Below are 23066 nucleotides of genomic sequence, written 5' to 3' on the forward strand. Positions count from 1 at the left end.
CAATGGTAAAAGAAAAGGCATTCTTCCACCGTCCTTTCTCCACCATTCAATGCCAATGCCCAGATGAGAGATACACCGAAAGCTCAGTGTACCCCCAAACTTGTGAGATTTCCACAAGTCTCAAAAAATATTGAATATATTTAAGTCAGTGTAATAAAAGCCGGGTGGCCGATGGTTCCTAAGGTTGGGCTGGTAGTGGTGTGAGCAGGGGTCTTCTGGGCCACCCCAAAATCCGCCCCATGTCTTGGCATCTCGCTCAACTTCCATAAGAACGGACTAAACCGAGGGCCTGCCTCCGTCCCTGTGCGGTGTCGACGGCGAAATGGATTCTTCTTGCTCCCATGGAGTTTTTGCCTTCTGGGTGAGTATGGCACCAGGTCCCGGGCGGGTGATGTCTGTAGTTCGCCAGCGATCCCAGGCAGAAAACTGGCTGCACACACAGGAGCATACAGGCAAGTATGTCCCTGAGAACGAGCTTGGGCGCATATTTTCATCTCTTGAATTCTTTAACGCTCTGGGACCATAGGCTGATTTATCGAGAATCATTCAGTGCCCATGCGATGTTCTGCAACGGCTAACACAATATCAGGTTCCTTTTCAGTATTGTGGTTTGCTCTCAGTTACGGCCAGAAACCGGAACAGAAGGAAAGGGAGAAAGCAGGAAAGGTTTGGAGACGACCGTGCTCAGGGCGGCATGGTCTGCAGCTTCTAAAGCGTGGAGGATGGGACGGAGAAGGAGCAGAATACGGAGAAAGGGGAAAGCAGAGGAAAAACACTCACGCCAATGGGTAAAAGGGAAAAGGTGAGAAGGAATGGAGTAAGAGAGGGAACCAATGGGTGGGAGGGGCGGAGGAAGAGGGGGGAGGGGCAGAAGCCAATGGGGGAGCCGGGACGCGAGCGAGGACGCGGCCCCGCGCGCTCGCTCCCTCCCTCCTTCTCGGGCGCTCGCGCCTTCCCAGGCTCCCAGGAGACGAGGGCAGGGGCGGGGCCCAGCCGGGCTCGCGGCGCGGGAGGCGTCGCGAGGTGAGGGCGGCGGGGGCGGGGGATTGTGGGGAGGGCGCTCTGGCTGCGCGCGCGCGCGCCCCGTCGAGGCTGCGCCGCCGCTCCGCCCCCGGCCGGGTGTGTGGCAGCGCGCGCGCGCGCGCGCGCGCGTTCCGGCGGTGCGCGCCGGGAGGGATGCTGAGGTAAAGTTCGGGAGAGAGGGAGAGATCCGTCAGCGCGAGGGAGCCCGAGTGGCCGCCATTACTGAGCCCGGCGCGGCGGAGGGCGCAGGGGAAGGGGGGAGGGACGGGGCCGCCGCTGGTGGAGGGGAGGGAGGGAGGGTGGGTTACCCGGCCGCGGGAGCCGTAGGGCTTGAGGTTTCGGGGCGTGTGTGTTGGGGAGGGCGGGGGGAGGTGGCTGAAGGGACGCGGCGCACGGTGAGCGCGCCGGGAAAGAGAGACGAGCAGAGAGTGGAGGAGGAGGCGGCGGCGGGAGCGCTCCCCAGGAATGTCGCTGCCGCCGCCACCGCCGGGGCCGCTGCCGTTGAGGAGGAGATGGAGGAGACCGACGGTGTTAGGTAGGACCTTGCGACTCCCCGCTCCTCCGGGCCTGCCGGCTCGCCCCCTCCCCGCCGGGAACCCTCCAGCCGCCTGCTGCCCTCTGTCCCGCTCGGTCGCCGCCGCCGGTTGTAACCAGTTCAAGGGGCTGAGGCCCCGCAGCCGCCGAGGGGAGCCTGGCGCCGCGCTCGGTCCTCGCAGGCCGGGGCGGGGAGTGGCTGCCGCGGGGAGGATACGGGCGGCGTGAAGGGCAGAGAGGCTGTGGGGGGGGCGGTTTCTCCACAGGTGACGGGGCAGGGGTCGGCGGAGGCCTGGTGGCGGCCGGGGATCGCGCGGGCCCCGCCGGGTGTCCGCTCTCGTCCGCCGCCCTCACTTGCTCTGGTCTCGGATGGTGCGTGGGGGAGGAAGGTGGCCGTGTCTGTTGCCCGGGTGGCTGCTGTTAACGAGTTCCACCTGGAAGGGGGAGAGGGGGTGGGCGCATATTCTCGGAGACACAGTCCTCGTTGCAAACTTGAGCGTCTTTCTGGGGGATCAGCCCTTTCACTTTTCTCCCCTAGCTCCCCCACTCCTCCCTGGGTTCTGTTCACCAATTTCCCGTCTGCTCCTAAAGCTCGGGGTAGGACATGAGAAGTTACGCTGCGCAACCAAAACACAAGAGTCCTAAGGGTTGACTGCGACTGGGTGAGCCTTTGATACTGAGTTCTCGCTAGAATAACCTCTAGATTCTCCCTGTTTCCACTAAAGAAAAGTATAGGGGTGGGGGTGGGGAGCTGCGCGGGAGCGCGCGCGCACTTATCCACACATAAATACACTCACTCCTTCACACCCTCCCTCTCCAGCGTTACTAGAAATGCAAGTGAGGTGGACGCTCTGGGTGCAGCTGAGGCTGAAAGGTGCTCGGAAGTCAAGGCAAACTATCAGGACGTTTAGTAAAATTTCGAGAAAGTTGTAGGGGAGAACCTTATGCTTTTACAATATGATAGAAATCCAGTCTGGGCCCATGCTGAATATATAGGAATTTAAATGTTCAAATTTAGGCCAAAATAGGCATGCAGATGGTGTGTACGCGCGTTTTTAACTTTAAATTCCCAACGATAATTTGCTTTTGCCTTTGTGTTTGGTAGGAAACGACATCATTCTTTAAAAAGTGTTCAGGTATAAAACAGTGAAATACATCGCTATATTTACTGATTTTTGCTTATGCTGTCTTCTACAGGTGTTGGGTGGGGGGCGGGGTTTGTCGACTCCACTTAAATCCAAAACCAGTATTCAATTTGGATAGTATATTAGGGAGTGTTTATTTACATTGATGTTCTCCTTCCTTTCAGGGCATATTTCTCTAAGTCTCCATTTAAGATGGTTCTTTTAACAAAAATGTGATCTAGATTCAACTCTTAAGAAAAATATTTAGTTAAGTAAGATATGTTAACAAAATCTGTTTGGAAATGTTTTGCTGTCAATTCCAGTTTATTTGACTTTAATGTGATAAAACTGTACTCTTCCTTAGTATTTTTAGATAGACATACTGACCATATAGGTAACCTGCTAGACAGTTTCCAGATTAAGGTTTTGCTTCCATTTTAAATTGCTTTCTCATTTTTGGCTTTTTTCATGTATTCTTTGTAATTGACTCACATTTCTTGTATCTGTAGTATCAATAGATCTGAGGAAGAGACTGGTAAATGCAGATCACCAAAAGCTTGCATAGGCCTTGGAGCATATGACTAAACATACATGACTGAAAAGCTGGGAATACCTGTGCATTTAACTTTCAAGAAATAGCACTATTGATCAGATGGACTTAAAGCAAAAATTAGAGCAATACAGGTGACTAGATAACAATCGATTCGGTTGTCATGTGTAGGCTACATTTTTTTTTTAACCCACCTCAGCATGTCTTATTTTACCATTCTTTGTATGTTAATTGTAAGAGCACTGGGGAATGGGGTGTGTTACACTTTGATATGAAAAAGAATTGTCACAGAATCTGATATCTTTTATCAATTTTTTAGCACCCCTCCCCCACATTTAAATTACTTTAGCCATTTAGAAATTGTATTTCAAAATTAATCTCTTACTTCTGTCACATGGTACTTATCCTAAATGTTTTCAAACCATGCCCCCACCCCCATCTTTTTATGTTTGAAAGGCAGATTTAAATCTGCACACTTGCTCTTTGGGAGAAAATTGTTTTGACCTTGAAAGTTAAGATTTTTTAAGGAATAAAATACTGTACTTGCATTCTTTTTTTGGAATTGAAGTTGTGGCACAGCTTAGAATAATAGTTTTGTAACTCACTTTTAAATTGAAAAAATTATTTCTCAAGAAGAGCTTACTAAACTTTTACTTTTTCATCATTAGCAGGACTTAAGGTAAGTGTTGCCTTTAGTATTCACTTCTTAAATATGAAATGGCATAATAGAGATTTTCTTGATAGCTACAGAATGTTTTAATTTTCACAACTTCAGTTTCTATAGATATTATTTTTTAAACTATTTATTTGGGCTAATTTTTTCTTTGCCCACCAAGGAAGGATACAGGTAATAAAGTTCACTCAAGAAACGCTGTATAGTGTTCTGTTTTAGTAATGTCTTATGTTCCTAAAGGATGTTTGTAAAATACATTTGAAGTACACCAAGGGAATTCGGCTTTTTAAAGAACTGTGAAGAAACTTTATAAAGTGATCCATTATTTGGTGACTTGAGTAATCAAGCTCCTATTTGTTTACATGAAGGTTGTTGATAATTTTCTCAAACTCGGAAAATTAAGAAAAAATAGTTCAGTGCTAAGAATTTTAAGTATGAACTTTAATTGGTTTTCAAATTCTGTTCCTTGGATCCCTTATGGATTTTTGCTGGATGTCTTGAGACTTCCTCTGATACCCCACCCTTCAAAACCAGGGCAGCCTTTATTTTTGTCTATTAAATATATTGTATCGATACTTAAATATAAAAAATTCCTTTGAAAAAAGAAATCATCTGCATTAGGAATTTTTTTGAAAGCCTCCAGTTTGTATTCATTAATTCAGATTATCTTTTTTGGCACTTACTATGTGCCTGGCCTTGGGGGTACCAAGATAAGTTAGTAGTAACTTTACCAGGAATAAATAGTTACAAGTACTAAGAGATGCGGAAAAGAGAACCACTGTTTCTGTCAGGGCCTCTTTGGGAAACCTTTACAGAAGAAGCATTTGAATTTGGATGTTTTGACGGCAAATAGGAGTTTGAATGTAAGAGAGACAAAAAAGGTTTTTGTTTTTGTTTTCACTGTATTTTGGAGGTTGACCGCAATTCCTTAGATTTGCAGTCAGATAAAATAGGTTGTTAATATTTGGTCATGTCTGTGTTTTACTCCTTAGAATTAGACTTTTGGGAAAAATTATGCATAACTTTGTAATTTTAGGGTTAAAATATGACTGGTATGTTCCATTTGGTTAGATTCTCAAGCTTTTCATCATAAAGAGTTAATGGAAAGGTGAACTTTTATTTTTCTAGCTTCGTATTCGCTTTAGTCTATTTTATTATCCCTGACCAGTATTTTATGGAGCAGCTAGGCACTGTGAGTGATACAAGGAAATATAAAATATTGCTCCCTTAAAAGAGCTTACAGCTTTGGTGGGGAGTAAGCGTGACAATTTAGGAATAGTTAAATGCCAGTTAAAAATAAAGTAGAAGAGCCATATACAAGGTAGTACCTATTGATTTAAAAATTGGTGTAAAGGAATTTAGATAAAGGAGATGTCATTTGGAAGTTGCCTAGGATTGGGATGAGTGAGAAAAAAAAAGACATTTAAGTTAATGACACTGTGGACCCAAAACACAGGGGAAGTATGGATGAATTGACAGGTGAGGGGAAAATATAAGGTAAAAATGTAAGAGCATCAGTTTGTATGTTGTGAGCCAAATTGAAGGATTGGGGGAAAGTGTTAACACAAGGTTAATAGGAGGAGTAATCGGGAAATAAACAAATTACATCTGCATTACTGTCCTTGTTATTGTATTTGGCATTGTCAAACAGCCTTGGAAAACTCATTCCTTGGCTTCTGTTAAGGTATATAGTTTGTTCATTTTCTTCCTAGTGATGCAATATTGTGATCCAGTATTTTGCGTTTCTTTCTATACTTGCCTTTCCAGAGTCAGGATAATGTACCTCTTTTTATTTGCTCCTTTATTTTTATTTTGGTTGATTACTAAAGAGAAGGTAGAAAATTAACATTCCTATGATCTGGGAAACTGAGATCCAGATTTCTACTCTTCTCTGTAAGTTTTTAAATCTTTGGATGCTTGTTACAAAGGGTTTTAAATCAAATGGTCTCTTAAATAATTTTCTAAAGTTTATGATCTTGAAATTGATGTTACTGATCTTGACTTTGCCTCATTTCATTTCTGTATTTTCATTTGTCTTGGTAATACTGTTACCTGAAACTCAAGTGATAGCACCATCTGTTGCTGAGGCTGATTAGTTTTTCTTTAAGAAACATTGACTCATTTGTCTTTATTTCTTTTATCTAGCAGCCAGTCACCAAGATCTTTGTCTTGGACTGCTGTTTTCAGTTCTGTGATAGTTCAGGTGCTTTCAAGCCTCTAGTATATGTCCATCTCTTGGGCATTGTGCCCTACCAAATCCAGTTTTGTATTCTACGTCTAATCTGGAATGGCTTCTTATTGCTCATTACAAAGTCTAACTCATGTTTGCCCTTGAAGACCTTCTATAGATCTTATATCTTCAGAAATAAATAAGAAATAAGTTTCTACTTTCCAACATGGCAGCTGTGTTCAACCACTCCACCCTAATCACACACCAGGAAGAACTTCTTTTTAAAATCCAAATTCAGTCTGTTTTCAGAGTTTACTCAGATCCTTTAATCTGTTGCAGGGGTCTGCAGATTATAGCCTCTGGACCAAATCCAGCCTGCTGCCTGTTTTCATTTAATGGCTTTTTACATTTTGAAATGGTTGAGGAAACAGTTAAAAGAATAATATTTTGGTATATGTGAAAATTATATGGAATTCAAATTTCATTGTCCATAAATAATCAATGATCATTTTTGTAAGTATTGTCAATGGCTGTAATATTTACTGTCTGGCCTTTTACAGAAAAAGTTTTCCAAGCCCTGACCTATACCAATTTTGTACTGATTTTTCATTTCTTTGAATTCCTATTACATTTATCAGTTCCGTAGTATAGCATACTGCCTATGACTCCTCAGCTATGGTACTATATATAAAGCTTCTTAAAAATAGTGGGGAAAGTGTTTTTCAGTCTTCTAAAAAAAAAAAAAAAAATCCATACCTCCTTTTTAGTCTATACCCCTTTTTGAGATTCTTATTTGACCACCTAATGTTCCCATAATTAAGAATGCTGTTAAACTTAATACAGTTTGTTTTCCCTCCTGTGTAGCATTACAATAACAAACGTTAAATTATGCCCTCTCCCCCTGCTTTTCAGTTCTTCAAAGTGAGAAGAAAGGACTCAGACCCTGGAAGGGAGCATATTCATAGCCTGGCTTAGTGGACTTCCCTATACATACCTTTGTACCCTCAAAACTTCTGACATATGGGCTTCCCTGGTGGCGCAGTGGTTGAGAGTCCGCCTGCCGATGCAGGGGACACGGGTTCGTGCCCAGTCTGGGAAGATCCCACATGCCGCGGAGCGGCTGGGCCCGTGAGCCATGGCCGCTGAGCCTGCGCGTCCGGAGCCTGTGCTCCGCAACGGGAGAGGCCACGACAGTGAGAGGCCCGAGTACCGCAAAACAAACAAACAAACAAAAAAAACTTCTGACATAAAGCTAAGCAAATAGTAGCTAAGCACAGTATGTACTTAATGGGTTGCTTACATAGGTTGATGTAAATGAGGTTACTGTTGGTTCTTCTGTTTTCATCACAGAATAAGGAAGTGGACTAGGAAGAGTTTAGAATAACTTTGACACCACGTCCTCAGAGACAGCATGTTGTTAGAGGAAAGTGTGGATTAAAAACAGGATAGGCAGTTAATCTATCTAGGGAATAGTTTACATCATTGCTTTTCAAATATTTTCTACAGTGAAACTTTTTCAAACAATAAATCCTTGAAATATCAAAAGATAAAAATGGATAAAAGCAGAATTACCTTTGCTGAGTAGGTTTTGGGGAGATCTCAGAGTACTGCCTACTGAGATCCTTCTGGAAGGTACCCTTCAGGCTTAATGTTTATAAACCCATAATTTGTTAATGGGCAGACTAAAGATCTTGGAAAAAATACTGGACTTTTTATATTAGAATATTCTGCTGTGCTAAACCTTATGGACCCATAATAGTGTGTGATTTTTGTTAATTGTGACTACGAATATGACTTCAAGGTTGTCCAGTGGTTTGGGATCCGAGTCTGGAGATTGATTCATTCAGTCATCAAATACTTGGGCACCCACTGTGTGTCAGGCACTGATCTGAGTGCTAGGAATATGGTAAAAAACAAAACAAAATCTCCATCCTAGCAGTTTATCCTGAATCTTACCAAGATATGCTTCAATAAAGACTAATTCATAGGAATGATGACTTTAGCATTCCTTTCAACCTTAAGATAGTGTGCTTATGTGGTACAAACCTTGGTCAAAGAAAACATGGAATATGATTGACTCTCCTACAGGTGTTAACATTGTTTACTTAGCTATCTTTTATATGTTAAAATGACTTTTCCATTTCCTCTTCTAATTTTTACGGCATATATTTGTCATTGAGAATTAGCAACATTAAGAAAAGTATATTTTAAGGCAATATTATGCCATATTCATCTTTTAGTATACAGTTGATGTTTTTATTCTCAAACTATTCTAGATAAGTTTACCTAAGATTGTGGAATATATGATCACCTTTGGGCTTGGATCTGCGTCTGTCTTGAATATTTGTTTATTTAAGGGATATTTTCTCTATTTGACTTAAAGAAGATGGAGCACATAATTACAGAGCTGCTTCTGCGTAATTAGGTCTTTGAAATGTTTTCTGTAGTAAATAGTTGTGATTTAAAAAAATTTTTAGGTGTCAAAAATAAAAATTAGATGATTATTCTGGCTGAGTACAGGCATACATTTTATTGTGCTTCGCAGATACTGTGTTTTTGCTCATTCACGGTTTTTGGCAACCCTGTGTAGAGCAAGTCTATAGATGCCATTTTTCCAACAGCATTATTTTTTAATTGAGATATGTACCTTGTTTTTTTAGACATAATGGTATCGCACACTTAGCAGACTACAGTATAGTGTAAACATAACTTTCATATGCACTGAGAAACCAGAAAATTCATGTGACTTACGTTATTGTGATACTTGCTTTCTTGTGGTGGTCTGCAACCAAACCTGCAATATCTCCAAGGTATGCCTGTACAGTATTATAGATTATAGTTAGTCTTTATTCTGATGGCTTAATTTTTGACAAAAAATTTTGGGACCTTGAATATATGTATATTTTCTCCATAAATAGCTTTAGAAAATCTTTTCGATTAATAAATCATGGCACCTATTTAGTAAACCTAACATGCTTTACCTTTGTTTTTTTAAACCAAAGATTTAAGAACATTTGATTTTAATATTTATTAGCATTCATGCATTTGTTGAATAGCTACTATGTGGGAAGGACTGTTCTGGGCTCTTCGGAGCCCAGATGATGGAATGAACAGATTTGTGCCTTTGTGCATCTTTATTAAACCTGGAGTGGGGCAGGGAGAGGGATAGAGTTAATGACAGATAATAAAGAAGTAAGTTGTATAGTAAGTTAGGAGGGTAAGCAAAGGGGAATTTGGGGAGTATTAGGAAAAGTAAGTGCAAAGGTAGGCATATGTTTAGCTTGTTGAGCAGCAGTTCAGGGTTTCTCACTGTGACTGGAATAGAATGAGAATGGGGAGAATAGTATGAGAGTAGGTCAGAGAGTAAGATAGGGCTGGAGAAGGTAGATCTTATAGAAGGCCATTTAAAGGACTTGGCTTTTACTTTTAGGAGCCACTGGAGAGTTTTGAGCAAAAGAAAGGAAGGGTCTGACTTACGTTTTAAAAGAATTACTCTGGCTGCTCTATGAACAGACTTGGGAAGGGGAGCAGGAGTGGAAGCAGAGAAATTAGTTTAGAAGCCTTTGGAATAATCCAGAGCCAGAGATGACAGTGGAATGAGATCAGAATTATAGCAATAAAGGTAGTGAAAAGCAATAAATTCTGGATGTATTTTGAAGATAGGGCCAGCAAGAATTTCCTGACACAGTATGGTAACTTAAAAGTGTGAAATAGTTTTTAAAATATACTTTTTATTGATTAATGAGTGCAACAGTTTTGTGAAAAGGTACAAAACAAAATTTAGTTTAAGTCCAGAATTACTAAGAATCTTTTCAGATTCATAGATCCCTTATAGAACTTAAAAACTTTTTTTTTTTGCAGAAAACTACTTCATGTTATTAAAACTCCATTAAAAGGAGCATGTTACGTTTGAATGGCTTAAAATAGCTCAGAAAACTTAGTTGTAGAGATAGCTTCATTGCAGCAGACAACTGTAGGACAGTTCCACTCAAAAATTGTACCTTGTCATTAATTTCTGTAAGAATGCTTAATCTAAATATTTCCTTGAAGTGAAAGTTTATAGGATAATCTTAAAGGCAGGATGAGAAACTGCATTGCAAACTATTAAAAGCAGCGCTACTGCTTAAGAAAGTAAAGATTGGTCATCAAGAGACTCATCTTAACCCTGTAACTTTGAGTAGGTCATTGTTTTTATCTTTGTTTTTTCATGAGCAAAAATCAGCATGATAGTAGATATTAGAGAAAACGAGGTATTTTTAGTTATATGAAAATAGTTGTATCAAAAATAGAAAAGATATGTCTGGATTGACATAGTCAAATATTACCATTAAAAATGTTTGAAAGGAATTTTCAAATTAAATCAAACAGCCTGCCTATAGACACTGGCCATTAGCTTATTAGTGGGAACTCAAAACAAAAAAAAAAACAGAAGGCATTCTTTTTTTCTCAGCACAGAAGAAAAATTACGTTGGTTAGTTAATGAGGGCAGTTTTGACTTGGATAGTGAGGGCCAGTGGATAATTCATGTATGTATAAACTATCCAAGTGTCTGAAAGTAAATTTCTTTATAACCTATTACAGCCAATCTCATGAGAGCTGTCTTTCTCCCTTGAGGTGGTAATAGCATACGCACTCAAACAAATGGCAAATTTTGAGGGCAGGATGGCAACACTTTTTTTTTTCTGGTCTAGGATTTCTGAAACATTTTGAAAATCTGAAAACACTTTTATAAACTTTAGTTTCTGAGTTAAGTAAACCTGTAAATCAAATAAAGAAGACACTGCTCTGATGAAGAGTTGGAGAGAGCAACTATTTATTTGCCCAGTGTTCTTTTCCACCTTTAGATGAAAGGATTTTCCCACCAGAATTTGAAAATCACTATATGGTGACTCATGACATAAACTCTGGATCTGACTGCAGAATACCAGCAGGTAGCCTGCCTGAGAGCATCGTTAGAAAAAAGAATATGGATGTTCCTCACTGTGTCTAATTGGTAGTTTACTGTGAATTTGGTTTGTTAACCATAAATGTCACACAAAGCTACCTTATTTTTAATTTAAACTTCAGTATTCGTAATTCAGAGACTGCCACTAACAAATTAATTAGGATGTGTTGAAGCCTTAATATTAAAAATTATCCTCAATATAATAGACGGTTTTTTTTGGTCAGATAAAAAGCCTTCCAGTTTTCAATGATGAAAGAGTGAAGACTTCATGCCTCCACTCATCTTCATTTACTTTTAAGGCCTTTTTCTTTCTGAAACTTTAAAAATTGATTTTGTGATAGTGTTTTTATTTCTACTCTTTTTTCTTTTTTTTTTTTTGCGGTACGCGGGCCTCTCACTGTTGTGGCCTCTCCCATTGTGGAGCACAGGCTCCGGATGCGCAGGCTCAGCGGCCATGGCTCACGGGCCCAGCCGCTCCGCAGCACGTGGGATCTTCCCGGACCGGGGCACAAACCCGTGTCCCCTGCATCGGCAGGTGGACTCTCAACCACTGCGCCACCAGGGAAGCCCTATTTCTACTCTTATACTCTATCACTTTAGATAGAAAAGTATCTCAGTCTTTTGAGGTTTATGCTCTAGGAGAGCATGAATAATTCTTTTCATATGTTTCGATAAGTATATGTAAAAAATATTAACAAAGATGTGACCATTATGACAAGGATTAGATTTGTAGTTGAAATTTTTCTGCAATATTCAGGTCCATATGATGTTGAATTGTTACCTTTCTATTAACAGCTTTGTGTCTCTTAAGCTGGAAAGCAGGGGACAGTCTTAAACTTCTTTGAATTGCTCTTAGTTTTCAGAATAGATGTTTGTCTACCAAAGAGTTAATAAAGAGCTATATGTAGTTCCAGTGTTTGTACTGTTTAATGTAAAAATTCCCCAGAGTAATCACTGGTTATGTTTTCTTTTGATGTACATTTAAAAGGATATCTTCTGCAATTTTTTGCTTGCTTAGTAAGAAAGAAGGATAGACCTTATATTCCACTGTTTTCAATTTTTTTTCTTAATTGTTAGTTATGAATCACTATGCTATTTTCACAAACTAATTTCCCTTTTATAAATTTGTTATCCAGTTAGTTCACTGTTGTCTTTTCAGTAAATATCCATTAAGTAGCCCAATTGTTCTTTTATGCAGTTTAGGTAAAGAATGTTAAACTTGCTAAGTGCAAATATTCAGTTTGATCACATTAAGATTTTTAAAAATTTTTACTTAATGAAAGAGAGTTAAGAGCATTGGGTGGGACTGCCCTAATTTCTTATACTGCTAGTTATTGTATATACTGTTGCCAGATAAATATTTGTAAGTCACCAGTCTGATCACATCATTTTTAATAAATCTTCAACAGCTTCCTTGGTTCTAAGAATCAAATTTTAAGAACAGAACTTAGTATTTATTAAGCATTTTTTTCTTTGCTAGGCACTTAACATTAAAGAAAAAATTAGTTCTTAAATTTGTATAGATAGGCAGCCCCATTTTATAGATGGGGGAACCATGTCTCGAGGTTTAGAGCTTTACTATTGTCATAAACTAGTAAATACTAGGAGTTGAATTTGAAATCAGTTCTATTTACTCATGGTTTTCTACTACTTATGTTGCTCTTTCAACATGGCAATATTTTATTTATTACCGAATTGAAGCTAATAAATATTTTGCTTGAATATCAGATGGCTGATATTGTTAAAATTAATATTTGGTTGAGGCTGATAGGAGAAACTTAGAGAATACGAGAATAAATTTGAAATTTTATTTTAAAATATTATTATACTAGAAATATTAGAATTTTAAATTTCAAGAATAATTTCTCTTTACCATTAGTTGTTAGTATAGCAGATGTGCAACACAACCTAAATAGATGTTTACTTGCAATTTTGAGGGTAGTGGAGAAGCCACATATTGGGGGCAGGTAGTGGTTCTTTTCTTACCTTTCTTTTATTTTTTTCCTCATGGTCTTTTTATTCTTTTATTTTGTCTGGATTGAAGATAACTTTCACATATGTTGATGTACATGACTGGATATTTTCCTTGTGAAATTTTGATGTGGTAGAAATGATGCATTGCTTTTCCTTCAACCTCAAAAGAATGTGAAGAATCTCCAAATAAAACCTTCATAAGAGACTGAGTCATTGCTTCCACACAAATAACCTAAATTAAATTACATGCAATTCTTAAAGTTTATTTGATGTTGTTGGTATATCAAATAATTCTAAAAGATTTTCTCAAATATATAATAGTAAAATTCTTTAGCTTTGTGCTACTCAAAATGTGATCTCTGAGCTCTTTGTAAATACTCAGAGGGAATAAATGCAGAAATCAAAAACATTTAGAAACAATTTGACAGTAATTTTGTGTCTCTTGAATCTAATAAGAAACTGGGACCTAGATTTTTTAAACATTTCATTCATTGTATTTTTAAAAATTGACTTACAGATAGGAAATAAAAGTTGGTCCTTAGATCGCTTGAGAAGCATTGATCTAGTTAAACGCTGTCATTATTTGTATTAACTGTTCATTTATTTCTATTTCCTTGTTTAAGTATATGAATATCCTTAACTGGTTTTAGATATAAAATTTGATAGATTTCACAGGAGTATGTTGAAACTTCTTGAAAATTTTTTTTAATTCTAAAATCTTGCTAAATTTATATGAAATTCCATTTTAGGGAATAAGTTTTGAGGAACCATGTTATAGAAAGCAGATAGTTTTTTTAAGTTGTGAGAGAGTTGTTAACGCAACTAGTATGTTTTAGTTATCGTCAAACATAGACAGCCTCCAGCCAGAAAAGGCAGGAAAATTGAGGGAGGGGAAAGGACTAGTTGTTTCCTCAAACTCATAGGAAGAAGTAGAAACAAAATGCACATTTGGTTAAGAGGGTTTTATTTTAAAGTTTGTAAGATCACATTAAAATTTGTATTTAGTTTTTTTAGTTGTTAGATTTACCTTAAATTTTGAGGTCATCTTGCATTTATAACAGTAAATCATAAACTGTCTGCTGATTTCTTAAAATACATGTAACATTGTTAACTTGTCTGGTGCTTTGTTATGAACATCTTTAATATGCATATAATTTGACATGTGTAATTCATGATTAAGATTTGTCTTTTTTCTCTTTCTAGGAAGATGATCCATATGATCTTGAAGACCTTTCTGCACAGAAATGAGGGAAATACAAAGAACCAAATATAGTTCTGAAATTCGGGATCTGTATTTTGAGATGATTTTATTTTCAGAATGAGAAGTATATCTGGTTATCTTTATGAATGTAGAGACATGACAAGAGAGTTATGATGGCAAAAAACAAAGAGCCTCGCCCCCCATCCTATACCATCAGTGTAGTTGGACTCTCTGGGACTGAAAAAGACAAAGGTAACTGTGGAGTTGGAAAGTCTTGTTTGTGCAATAGATTTGTACGCTCAAAAGCAGATGAATATTATCCAGAGCATACTTCTGTGCTTAGCACCATTGACTTTGGAGGACGAGTAGTAAACAATGATCACTTTTTGTACTGGGGTGACATAACACAAAGTGGTGAAGATGGAGTAGAATGCAAAATTCACGTCATTGAACAAACTGAGTTCATTGATGACCAGACTTTCTTGCCTCATCGGAGTACGAATTTGCAACCATATATAAAACGTGCAGCTGCCTCTAAATTGCAGTCAGCAGAAAAACTAATGTACATTTGCACTGATCAACTAGGCTTGGAGCAAGACTTTGAACAGAAGCAAATGCCTGAAGGGAAGCTCAATGTAGATGGATTTTTATTGTGCATTGACGTAAGTCAGGGATGCAATAGGAAGTTTGATGATCAACTTAAATTTGTAAATAACCTTTTTGTCCAACTATCAAAATCAAAAAAACCTGTAATAATAGCAGCAACTAAATGTGATGAATGTGTGGATCATTATCTTAGAGAAGTTCAGGCATTTGCTTCAAACAAAAAGAACCTTCTTGTAGTGGAAACATCTGCACGATTTAATGTCAACATTGAGACATGTTTCACTGCACTGGTACAAATGCTGGATAAAACTCGTGGCAAGCCTAAAATTATTCCCTATCTGGATGCTTATAAAACGCAGAGACAACTTGTTGTCACAGCAACAGATAAGTTTGAAAAACTTGTGCAGACTGTGAGAGATTATCATGCAACTTGGAAAACTGTTAGTAACAAATTGAAAAATCATCCTGATTATGAGGAATACATCAATTTAGAGGGAACAAGAAAGGCCAGAAATACATTCTCAAAACATATAGAACAACTTAAACAGGAACATATAAGAAAAAGAAGAGAAGAATATATAAATACTTTACCAAGAGCTTTTAACACTCTTTTGCCAAACCTAGAAGAGATTGAACATTTGAATTGGTCAGAAGCTTTGAAGTTAATGGAAAAGAGAGCAGATTTTCAGTTATGTTTTGTGGTGCTAGAAAAAACACCTTGGGATGAAACTGACCATATAGACAAAATTAATGATAGACGGATCCCATTTGACCTCCTGAGCACTTTAGAAGCTGAAAAAGTCTATCAGAACCACGTACAACATCTAATATCAGAGAAGAGGAGAGTAGAAATGAAGGAAAAATTCAAGAAGACTTTGGAAAAAATTCAGTTTATTTCACCTGGGCAGCCATGGGAGGAAGTTATGTGCTTTGTTATGGAGGATGAAGCCTTCAAATATATCACTGAGGCTGATAGCAAAGAGGTGTATGGTAGGCATCAGCGAGAAATAGTTGAAAAAGCCAAAGAAGAGTTTCAGGAAATGCTTTTTGAACATTCTGAACTTTTTTATGATTTAGATCTTAATGCAACACCTAGTTCAGATAAAATGAGTGAAATTCATACAGTTTTGAGTGAAGAACCTAGATACAAAGCTTTACAGAAACTTGCACCTGATAGGGAGTCTCTTCTACTTAAGCATATAGGATTTGTTTATCATCCCACTAAAGAAACATGTCTTAGTGGCCAAAACTGTACAGACATTAAAGTAGAGCAGTTACTTGCCAGCAGTCTTTTGCAGTTGGATCATGGCCGCTTACGGTTGTATCATGATAGTACCAATATAGATAAAGTTAACCTTTTCATTTTAGGGAAGGATGGCCTTTCCCAAGAACTAGCAAATGAGATAAGGACACAATCCACTGATGATGAGTATGCCTTAGATGGAAAAATTTATGAACTTGATCTTCGGCCCGTTGATGCCAAGTCGCCTTACTTTTTGAGTCAGTTATGGACTGCTGCCTTTAAACCACATGGGTGCTTCTGTGTATTTAATTCCATTGAGTCACTGAATTTTATTGGGGAGTTTATTGGAAAAATAAGAACGGAAGCTTCTCAGATCAGAAAAGATAAGTATATGGCTAACCTTCCATTTACATTAATTCTGGCTAATCAGAGAGATTCTATTAGTAAGAATCTACCAATTCTCAGGCACCAAGGGCAACAGTTGGCAAACAAGTTACAATGTCCTTTTGTAGATGTACCTGCTGGTACATATCCTCGTAAATTTAATGAAACCCAAGTAAAGCAAGCTCTAAGAGGAGTATTAGAATCAGTTAAACATAATTTAGATGTGGTGAGCCCAGTTCCCACCAATAAGGATGTATCAGAAGCTGACTTGAGAATTGTCATGTGTGCCATGTGTGGTGATCCATTTAGTGTGGATCTTATTCTTTCACCCTTCCTTGATTCTCATTCTTGCAGTGCTGCTCAAGCTGGACAGAATAATTCCCTAATGCTTGATAAAATCATTGGTGAAAAAAGGAGGCGAATACAGATCACAATATTATCATACCATTCCTCAATTGGAGTAAGGAAAGATGAACTGGTTCATGGGTATATATTAGTTTATTCTGCCAAACGGAAAGCATCAATGGGAATGCTTCGAGCATTTCTGTCAGAAGTTCAAGACACCATTCCTGTACAGCTGGTGGCAGTTACTGACAGCCAAGCAGACTTTTTTGAAAATGAAGCCATCAAAGAGTTAATGACTGAAGGAGAACACATTGCAACTGAGATCACTGCTAAATTTACAGCACTGTATTCTTTATCTCAGTATCATCGGCAAACTGAGGTCTTTACACTGTTTTTCAGTGATGTTCTAGAGAAAAAAAATATGATAGAAAATTCCTATTTATCTGATAATACAAGGGAATCAACCCATCAAAGTGAAGATGTTTTCCTGCCATCTCCCAGAGACTGTTTTCCCTATAACAACTACCCTGATTCAGATGATGATACAGAAGCACCACCTCCTTATAGTCCAATTGGGGATGATGTACAGTTGCTTCCAACACCTAGTGACCGTTCCAGATATAGATTAGATTTGGAAGGAAATGAATATCCTATTCACAGCACACCAAACTGTCATGACCATGAACGCAACCATAAAGTGCCTCCACCTATTAAACCTAAACCAGTTGTACCTAAGACAAATGTGAAAAAGTTGGATCCAAACCTTTTAAAAACAATTGAAGCTGGTATTGGTAAAAATCCAAGAAAACAGACCTCCCGGGTGCCTTTGGCACATCCTGAAGATATGGATCCTTCAGATAACTATTCAGAACCCATTGACACAATTTTCAAACAGAAGGGCTATTCTGATGAGATATATGTTGTCCCAGATGATAGTCAGAATCGCATTATTAAAATTCGAAACTCATTTGTGAATAACACCCAAGGAGATGAAGAAAATGGATTTTCTGATAGAATCTCAAAAAGTCATGGGGAACGGAGACCTTCAAAATACAAATACAAATCTAAAACCCTATTCAGTAAAGCCAAGTCATACTACAGAAGAACGCATTCAGATGCAAGTGATGATGAAGCTTTCACCACTTCTAAAACAAAAAGAAAAGGAAGACATCGTGGAAGTGAAGAAGATCCACTTCTTTCTCCTGTCGAAACTTGGAAAGGTGGTATTGATAATCCTGCTATCACTTCAGACCAGGAGTTAGATGATAAGAAAATGAAGAAGAAAACCCACAAAGTAAAAGAAGATAAAAAGGTAAGTTTAATTTATGGTTCATAATGTTTCTAAAGATGTTTGCTTTTGACTTTTTAAAAATTATTATTTTTTAAGAGAATGGATTTGACATCAATGAGAACTTAGGCTGCCTGTGTCATTCAGTAAATATAATTGACAGCTCTTTTAAATTTTCTGAGTATTTTGTGAGGGCAGATTATTTTTTGTTACTTATTACATTTTATTGTGCTTTATCTTATTTAGAGTGGAAGTTTGATTTCATATTCTTCAGCATAAAAGTTCTAGCTGAATATGTGTATTCTCTCTGCAGAAACTCAGATATAAAGTGATTTTGTTCATTTTTTTCTGTTTGTCTGTAAGCATCCCATTTGTCTGTTTTTCCCTTTTGATCTACCAGTTTTGCAATATTAATTTGATACATTGACATAGCTTGTTTTATTGTGCTTTGCTTTTTGCGCTTCTCAGATACTGCATTTTTTACAAATTGAAGGTTTTTAGCAACCCTGCAACAAGCAAGTCTTCATCAGCACCATTTTTCCAATGGCATTTGCTTAATTCTTACTTGCTTCCATGTTACATTTTGGTAATTCTTAGAATATTCCAAACTTTTAAATTAATATATTTGTTACGGTGATCAGTGATCTTTGATGTTGCTGTTGCAAAAAGATTACAGCTCACTGTAGGCTCAGATGATGGTTAACGTTTTGTAGACTAGAAAATTATAGACAAAGATCTGGCAAGATGGATCAAATAAAAAGAGAAGGCATAAATCCTGAGAATGAAAATGGGAATATAATTACAGATAGATCAGATTAATAAGATAGTAGAGAATACTATCAACAATTTTATGTCAACAAATTTGAAAGTTTAAACAAAGTTAAACTCCTTGACAAGAAAGCTTAGAATAATCCTGTAACTATTAAATAAATAATGAAGTAGTGGTTACATCTTGCCACAAAAATACCAGGCCCAGGTAATTTTACAGGGAACTTTTTAAGGAACAGATCATTCCAGTGTTCTACAAATCCAGAAAATAGAATAGGAGAATACATTCTTTAATTCATTCTCTGAAGTTATCTATTCTTAATTCCAGAACCAGTCAAGGGTAATATTAGAAAAGAAAATTATAGTCCCATTTTACTTACGAGTGCACGTGCAAAAATTCTAAATAAAGTTCAGGTCTACAGACCCTTAACTGCAATTTTGAAATCCAATAACTTCTGAGAACCAAAAGTTTGTTTAGAACTTGGCAGCATAATCTGATTTACCCTGTTCTTGGTGGGAAAACCTGACTTGAACTAATGTGTGAGGCTACATATAAGCATTGTCTTATTTAGAGTGAATATCCATATAGTTCACTGCAAGTGTATTAATGTATTTGAATACAGGTACTGACCCACAGTTTGTTGGGGTTGTTACCTAATACACGTTTTTTGTACTGTACAGTAGGGATGATGACTAAAATTTTCTGAATTCTAAAATATCTTACTTACCCTAAGGGTTTTACATAAGGGATTGTGAATGTATAATACCAAAAAAAAAAAAAAATCCAACAATGTATATAAAAAGCACTTGATAAAATTTAATTCATGAGAAAGCTACTAAATTATGAACAGATGAGAACTTACTTGAGAAAAGATATCTATATATATGCAAACAAGTGAAATCTGCAATAAGCATCATCCTAATTAGGGAAATGGATTCCCTTTTCAACCAGGAACAAGACAGAATGTACACACCATCACCACTTCCAGTTGGTATTATACAGAGATCCTAGTTAAAGCGGTAAGTTAAAAAAAATTAAAAGGATGAGTATTGGAAAGGAAGAAACAAAATTGTCACTCTTGGCTGATGATATGATTGCTTATGTAAAAGCCAAAAAGGATCTACAGATAAATTATTAGTCTTAATAAAAGAGCAAAACAGCTCCATATAAGATCAGTAATCGTCAGTTGCATCTCTATACGTCAGCAGTAAACAACTAGAAAAAATAATCAGAGAAGACACCATTTATAAAAGCATGGCAGATTATCAAGTGCCTGGGAGTAATTGTAACATCATGTGCAAACCTCCGTGTGGAAAAGTATAAAACTTTATTGTGGGCTTCCCTGGTGGTGCAGTGGTTGAGAGTCCGCCTGCCGATGCAGGGGACACGGGTTCGTGCCCTGGTCCGGGAGGATCCCACATGCCGCGGAGCGGCTGGGCCTGTGAGCCGTGGCCGCTGAGCCTGCGCGTCCAGAGGCTGTGCTCCGCAGCGGGAGAGGCCACAACAGGGAGAGGCCCGTGTACCGCAAAACAAACAAACAAGCAAACAAAAAAACTTTATTGTAAGACATTAAAGAAGATCAAAATAAATGGGGTAACTATTGCCTTCCTATCCATGAATATGGCTTATCATAAAGAAGTTATTGTTGTTCAGACTTATCTCTAGATTCAGTGTTTCATTCAAAGTGTCAAAGCTCAGATCTGCTGTAAAAAAAGGCAGGCATGGACAATATGTAAATGAATGAGTATGGCTTCTTTTATTTATTTATTTATTTTTGGCTGCGTTGGGTCTTTGTTGCTGTGTGCGGGCTTTTCTCTAGTTGTGGTGAGCGGGGGCCTTTCTTGTTGCGGAGCATGGGCTCTAGGCATGCCGGCTCTAGAGCGCAGGCTCAGTGGTTGTGGCACAGAGGCTTAGTTGCTCCGCGGGATGTGGGATCTTCTCAGGCCAGGGCACGAACCCGTGTCCCCTGCATCCGCAGGCAGATTCTTAGCCACTGCGCCACCAGGGAAGCCCAGTGTGGCTATTTTTAAAACACAGGCAGCAGGGTGAATTGGTCCCCTAGGCCATAGTTTGCTGATACCTGATCTATGGGAGAGAATAATACAAGGAGAGATTTGAGACTAGGGACTAGATGCAGACCTTTTTAGCACTGTTAGGAATTTTTGTTATTTAGCCTAAGAGTAAATTGAAATTAACAAGAGTTAGTGGATCTGAAATCACTGGGTTTCAGTATGGAGTGTGGGTTGAGTGATACAGAAGACCAGTAGGCATTTACAGTAGTCTAAGCGAATCATGATAAAAGCTTTGAATAGTTGGAGTGGGGAGGGAGAGTGGTGGCAATGGATAGAATGGGATGGATTTGAGAAATACTTAAAATACATAAGATTTGATAATATATTGCATATGTGGGGGAAGAGTAAAGATGATGAAAGAGATAGGAAAGATATCTCCTTGGTTTCTAGCTTGTGCAGCTTAATCAGTGATGATGCTGTTCCTGACGTAGAGCATTGGACATTTGCCAGGTTTGGAGTGGAGGGATGGAAATTAAAACTTTTAGAGTTCAAGTGGAGATGTCAAATAGGCAGTTAGATATATAGGTCCTCAGAGAAGAGGTCTGAGTTGGAGATATGTATTTAGGAGACAATGAAGTAGAGATGGCAGTAGATGAAATGACCTAGGGAGTGAATACAGAGGAGTGCCTAACACAACCTAGACCAATGTTGAATGGCCAAGGAGCAGAGAGGATCCTTAAAGGTAGGGAGAGTCAAAATAGACGACTTACCCTTTCTTAGCTCATTCCCTCACCTGTAAATTAGGAATGATAATGTTTCCCTTGGAATTGTGGTAGAAATTGGAACTGTGTGTCTCAAGTGTCTGACATACAGCAGTGCTCAATAAATGCTATTATAGTATGCTTCAGGCCTGAAATATCCCAGTATACTCTGTCTGTATTTCAGAATAGTCCTTTGACCCATTTGTTGGATTAGTCTCCTGACTCATTTTTAAATTAAATACTCCTGTGATTTCTGATCCTGAATTTATGTACTTCTTTTTTTGTTTGTTTTCCTCTCTAAGAGAAAAGTTCATTCTCTTTACCTTCATTCTTTGATTCCAACATGGGAGCTATAGTCTAGGAATATTTTCTCAGGTTCCTTGACATTGGAAAATTATAACTTTTGGGCATTAGTGGCATCTAAGGAAGGCTCAAAGATCTGTTTCTCTTAATGTGGGCTTTAGTTGTCATTCCTGCCAAGCAGAGAAGGCTTTATGCTTAATTATCTTTTGTTCTATACCCCAAAATGAGTTTAATATTAGTTGTGGGAACAAAACCTCTAAGACGTTTCTTGATTTGCAAGGATTTTCTTAAGTCATGACTCGTTATAGACATAAATATTTCTAAGTAAAGGAAATCTTGCAAAACAATACCTACTTTATAAGTTATTTTGATTTTCTAGTCTATTGCAGTGAAAAAAGAGGTGCTGGTTGTGACCTACTGAATTGACTTCATAACTTAACAGGTGCTTGAAAAATAGTGCTTAAGAGAATGAACTGAATGAGAAAATTTGAGTTGTATTGATAAAATTGACAGTTTTAAACATCCATTCAATGAAGTGAGGTATACTTGTGTTTAAGCTAGTTTGTTTTTTCTTCAGTATCCATTTCAGCGCTGTCAGCTTGATTCAGATAGTAAATAGTAGAATACTTTGAATTTTGTGGTGCATTAGAATAAGCTGGTATTCTAATGATTTTTCTTTTTGAGCTTTTCTTTAAAATTGTTTTCCTGTCTTATTTCCAGGTCATGAATCTTTTCATCCTCTTATTTATATTAGCAACTACCAACTCCTATTTTACTCTCAAATGTTCCATCCAGTCCTTATTATTTTCTCTGTCTTTTATTGGTCCCTTCTTATTAAACCCCTCTATCAGATAGTATCTTAGAAGATTCTGCTGCTTTAGCCATTATACTAGGGTTTGGAGCCTGTTTAGGGAAGAATACCAAAATAGGTATGTTTTCTTCAAAAAACTGAAGAGATATCTATGTGTATATATTGAGTCGAATATGTTAATTTAGTATTAGTAGATAGTGAACTGATACCAAGCTATTAATAGGGTAGATCCTTTAGAGTATAGTAAATCTTAAGTTTAGAATTATTTGACTTCTGACTTCTAGAACCTACAGTCTTTATTAAGTAAAATGCCTTTTGAAAACACTGTCAGCCAAACAGTGGTGACCAGA

At 38.1% G+C, this 23066-nt stretch overlaps 1 protein-coding gene across 3 annotated transcripts in view; it reads left to right on the plus strand.

Moving 5' to 3' along the window:
• The first annotated feature begins 1096 nt into the window (after nt 1–1096).
• ARHGAP5 (Rho GTPase activating protein 5) overlaps nt 1097–23066 on the plus strand; it is a 70696-nt gene continuing 48726 nt past the window's right edge. For 2 of the 3 annotated variants that reach the window (XM_082617615.1, XM_082617617.1), the window contains exons 1-2: nt 1393–1558; nt 14197–18084. In XM_082617615.1, the coding sequence (XP_082473741.1) occupies nt 14365–18084 (3720 nt within the window). In that variant the 5' untranslated portion in view covers nt 1393–1558; nt 14197–14364. Of the gene's footprint in view, nt 1185–1392; nt 1559–14196; nt 18085–23066 lie in introns of those variants that run through there. The other variant, XM_082617616.1, reaches the window with a different exon arrangement.

The sequence above is a fragment of the Mesoplodon mirus genome (assembly GCF_964341445.2).
Source record: "Mesoplodon mirus genome assembly, chromosome: 4".
NCBI lineage: Eukaryota > Metazoa > Chordata > Mammalia > Artiodactyla > Ziphiidae > Mesoplodon > Mesoplodon mirus.